The sequence below is a fragment of the Etheostoma spectabile genome, unplaced genomic scaffold, assembly GCF_008692095.1.
Source record: "Etheostoma spectabile isolate EspeVRDwgs_2016 unplaced genomic scaffold, UIUC_Espe_1.0 scaffold273, whole genome shotgun sequence".
Classification (NCBI taxonomy): domain Eukaryota; kingdom Metazoa; phylum Chordata; class Actinopteri; order Perciformes; family Percidae; genus Etheostoma; species Etheostoma spectabile.
In genome coordinates, this window is record NW_022605577.1 from 595,339 (window position 1) to 599,529 (window position 4,191).

Sequence of the window (4,191 nt, forward strand, 5' to 3'; positions counted from 1 at the left end):
TTTTGGGGGGGGGGGGGTCTCTAGGCCATGCTAAATGCATATTAACATAATACAGCCTTTATTATTAAACAACATGTGCAATATACAGTATCATATGCAAGTCTTAAATTATTCTTGTTTTTAGCTATTTATCCATTGTTTTGTTATCATCTCTAATGCACTTTCAGTTGTGGCACTCACAATTTCATGGTATGTGTCTCATACCATGAAATTGTACGAAGTTGTGCAATGACAACAAAGAGTTTATCTTATCTTATCTTATACAAAACAAAGTTCAAGATGTATGCCTGCCAAATCCCTGTTTTGTCGAATGTTTGTCATGCAGAGGAAGCCAGAACAAATGTTTCTCTGCATTTTCAAGCCAAGCCAAGTCAGTAGCAAAAATACAAAACTTAGCAAGCGCTTCCCAGAAAGCTACAGCCGCCTCCTGCAACATGTAGGAGGTGGACAAGTTCAACATACACCCAAACAAGCATAAAATCCTCACAGTTTGATTTTAACACTCAAACAGTTTGGAACCGAGTAATAAAGATATTTAGGATGCTAATTCCACAAACCTAAGCAGGTTGGAGCTACAGATGTCAGTTTTCAGGTGTTGTATTTGCACTGGTTTTGTCACTAAAGGTTGTATTAGAAACAGCTATTAAATAGCCACATTTAGCTGCGTGCCAGCTGACAACTATCTAGTGTGGCTTCATCATTTCTTAAAGTGCTCATATTATGCAGGTTCATAATTGTATTTTGAGGTTGTACCAGAATAGGATTATGCGGTTTAATTTTTGTACCGCACATTAGTGCAGCTCCTATTTTCACCCTGTGTGTTGAGCTCTCAGTTTTAGCTACAGAGTAAGACATCTCACTTCTGTTCCATCTTTGTTGGAAGTCGCACATGTGCAGTAGCTAGGTAAGGACTACTAGCCAGTCAGAAGCAGTGTATGAGGGTGTTCCCTGACAGTACCTAGGTAACGAAAAAAGAAAAAAAAAAAAAAAAAAAAAAAAAGCAAAAAAAAAGAAAAAAAAGAAAAAAAAACACAAAAGGTTGAGGAAAAGAAGAAAAAAAGAAAACAATAAAAAAAGAAACAAAAAAACAAAAGGAAAAACAAGAAGAAAAAAGGACAAAAAAAAAGGAAAAAGGCAGAAACAGAAAAAAAAAAAAAAAAGAGAAGGAAAAAAACAAAAAGCAAGAAGAAACAAAAGAACAAGAAAAAACAAGAAAAAAAAGAAACAAAAGAAAAAAAAGGAAAAAATGAAAAAATAAAAGAGACAAAAAAAAAAAAAAAGAAAAAAAAAAAAAGAATAAGAGAAACAAAAAATAATAAAGAAAAAAAAAAAAAAACAGAAAATAAACAAACCAACACAAAAGCACAAAAAACACAAATAAAAAAAAACAAAAAAAAATAAAAACAAGAAAAAACAAAAAAAATCCACAATGAACAAAATAATCCATCAATAAAAAATTCCAACATACAATTCACAAAACAAAATTACCCACAAAAAAACGCAATAAAAAAACGTGCCAAAAACAAAACGATATAAACCGCACACCCCACACCCCCTATAAAACCCAAACAAAAACATAAACCAGACAAATTAAAAAACCAAACCCCCCCGGAAAAAAAACACATCCACTACCATTCAGAGCAGAGTATGAGGGTGTTCCCTGACAGTACTAGGTAAGGACTACTAGCCAGTCAGAAGCAGAGTATGAGGGCGTTCCCTGACTACCTAGGTTAGGACTACTAGCCAGTCAGAAGCAGAGTATGGGCCCTGACAGTACCTAGGTAAGGACTACTAGCCAGTCAGAAGCAGTTGAGGCCCCTGACAGTACCTAGGTAAGGACTACTAGCCAGTCAGAAGCAGAGTATGAGGGCCCTGACAGTACCTAGGTAAGGACTACTCCAGTCAAACGAGAGTATGGGGTGTGCCCTGACATACTAGGTAAGGACTACTAGCCAGTCAAAGCAGAGTATGCGGGCATGCCTTGACAGTACCTAGGTAACGACCCGATACTAGCGCTACTAGCCAGTCAGAACAGAGTATGAGGGCCCTGACAGTACCTAGGTAAGGACTACTAGCCAGTCAGAAGAGAGTATAGGGCCCTGACAGTACCTAGTAAGGACTACTACCAGTCAGAAGCAGGTATGAGGGTGTGCCCTGACAGTAGCTAGTAAGGACTACTAGCCAGTCAGAAGCAGAGTATGCGGGCATGCCTTGACAGTACCTAGGTAAGGACTACTAGCCATTTAGAATGAGGGATGAGTATGAGGGAGTGCCACGCTAACAGCTAGGCGAGTAAAGGCTGGACTACAATCGAGCTGTTTGAAGCAGTTTGTGAACAGCGTTTTCTGTCGGAGATGGTAAGTCTCTTGGGGGGGGGGGGACTTTGGGCTTTTTCACTTTGTAAACCTATAACGTGCACAAAAAGGTATATAACACGAAAAAGAAACGGAAAAAAGCCAAAAGCATAATGAGCACTTTAAGTATTTGAAAATACCATTTCTTTGCTAATTCTGAGACATTTTCTAAGGAATGTTTACTGTGGAGGACATAGGTTAGTGGGAGGTGGAGGAGTCATGAGGTGGATTCAAATTCCTCTAGACCTCCACAAAGCTTACCTGTGCTCGATTTGATAGTTTCTTGTCCGACCGTTTGGCCAAGCAGGTCATACTGGTTCAGGCGGGAGCTTTCTCCTTCCACCACCACGGAGTCGGAGGCATTTCGAGTCCAAGCATAAGTCACTTCTGAGATTGTGTAGGCATCTAAAAAAAGAGAAGAGGATAAACCCATAGGGGATAAATCTGGGGCAGCCGCAGCTATTGATGATTTTTCGAGAAATTATGTCAGTGACCCAAATGAAAAGCCCCCACTACATTGTGTTTTAAGCTGGGTTTCTAAAAAAAAAAAAAAATAGGAATACTGTAGGGAGAAAGCAATCTCTCAGTGGCTGAAGATGGAATACATAAAAACGCCAACAAGCAATTGATGCACAGTGACATTTGCCCTTTGCAATCAGTCAAAGCATGCACTGAATATGAAATTTGAAAGCTAGTCTCATAGCCTATGAATGTCTGTAAAAACTGAATTTTTCCTCAATATACAATTATTGAAATGTCCTGCCAATCATGTCATCCTACAGATTACTGCAAGGACTGTTGTGAGCTTCATGTGAACTACTGTAGGTTGCCACATACTGTACATGCATTAAAAGTAAATGGGAAATGTAATTAATGTGAGAAGTCAAGGCATTTCAGACATGACCCACCATGTACTGATGCTCTGATCATTAATAAGCCCTTGTTTTTGAACCAATGTCTTAAAAGCAGCATAGAGCAAAACAATTTTCATCCAAATGTAAAGAAACAATAGCAATAAAATAGTGATTAATACAGATCTAAATTAACAAAATAAAATATTTGGATGAGTTTAGAGTCCTTTCCCCATATTCATTGGTGACCTTAGCACTTAGTCTTTCATCTGTCAGTTATTATATATAAAGATATACTGTATATATGTATGAAATTTGAAGGGCTACTGCCAGAAAAGTGAGCCATGCATTCCAGCTTCACCAAATTCTTACGGAGAAGAAGAAAAAACAGAAAATAGCATTTTACTTAAGGGTCCCTGAAGCGCTACCATCATCAGAGTTACTCACAGCTGCCAAATTTTAGTGGACAGGAATGAAAGTCCATGGGAAAATCCTCCAGATGCATTGGACACTCCGCATGCACAGTTAACCTGCATCCAATTCACAGACAATTAAGGAGACTTATGAAAAGTAAACAGCACAAATTAGGCACCTTCTCAAAAAAGAAAGAAAAAGAAAACCCCATAAGCCTCATGCACTATTCAAGACGCTTCCCATCTGTAATGCTTTGATAGAACAATAATTAATCTTAACTGTAATCAGCAGTGCAAAGGAAACAGGGAGCTGCAGAGACCATTAGGCATCAAAAGACTAACGTATGTCAAGGTGAGATGGTAGGTTAGCTCTTTGATAAGAATCTGCATTGTATGCAATTGTACTGTCATACAACAATATTCAACCACTGAAAATAACTCGCAACAGGTTATCATTCAAATAGTATTTCCTGAAAGCGCATGGTGGCAACACAGATGCTAAATTGGATAAAATAGGATACATGAAGAATTTATGTGAACAATAGAGCCCGACCGATAAAGGATTTTTAAGGC

The 4,191-nt window shown here is 38.2% G+C and overlaps 1 protein-coding gene across 3 annotated transcripts in view; it reads right to left on the reverse strand.

The window, feature by feature from the left end:
- Window positions 1-4,191, reverse strand: part of gabra2b (gamma-aminobutyric acid type A receptor subunit alpha2b) — a 40,791-nt gene that overhangs the window by 20,095 nt on the left and 16,505 nt on the right. For all 3 annotated transcript variants that reach the window (XM_032510890.1, XM_032510891.1, XM_032510892.1), the window contains 2 exons: window positions 3,653-3,735; window positions 2,616-2,759 (listed from right to left, as the gene is read on the reverse strand). In XM_032510890.1, coding sequence (XP_032366781.1) covers window positions 2,616-2,759; window positions 3,653-3,735 — 227 coding nt within the window. The remainder of the gene's footprint in view (window positions 1-2,615; window positions 2,760-3,652; window positions 3,736-4,191) is intronic.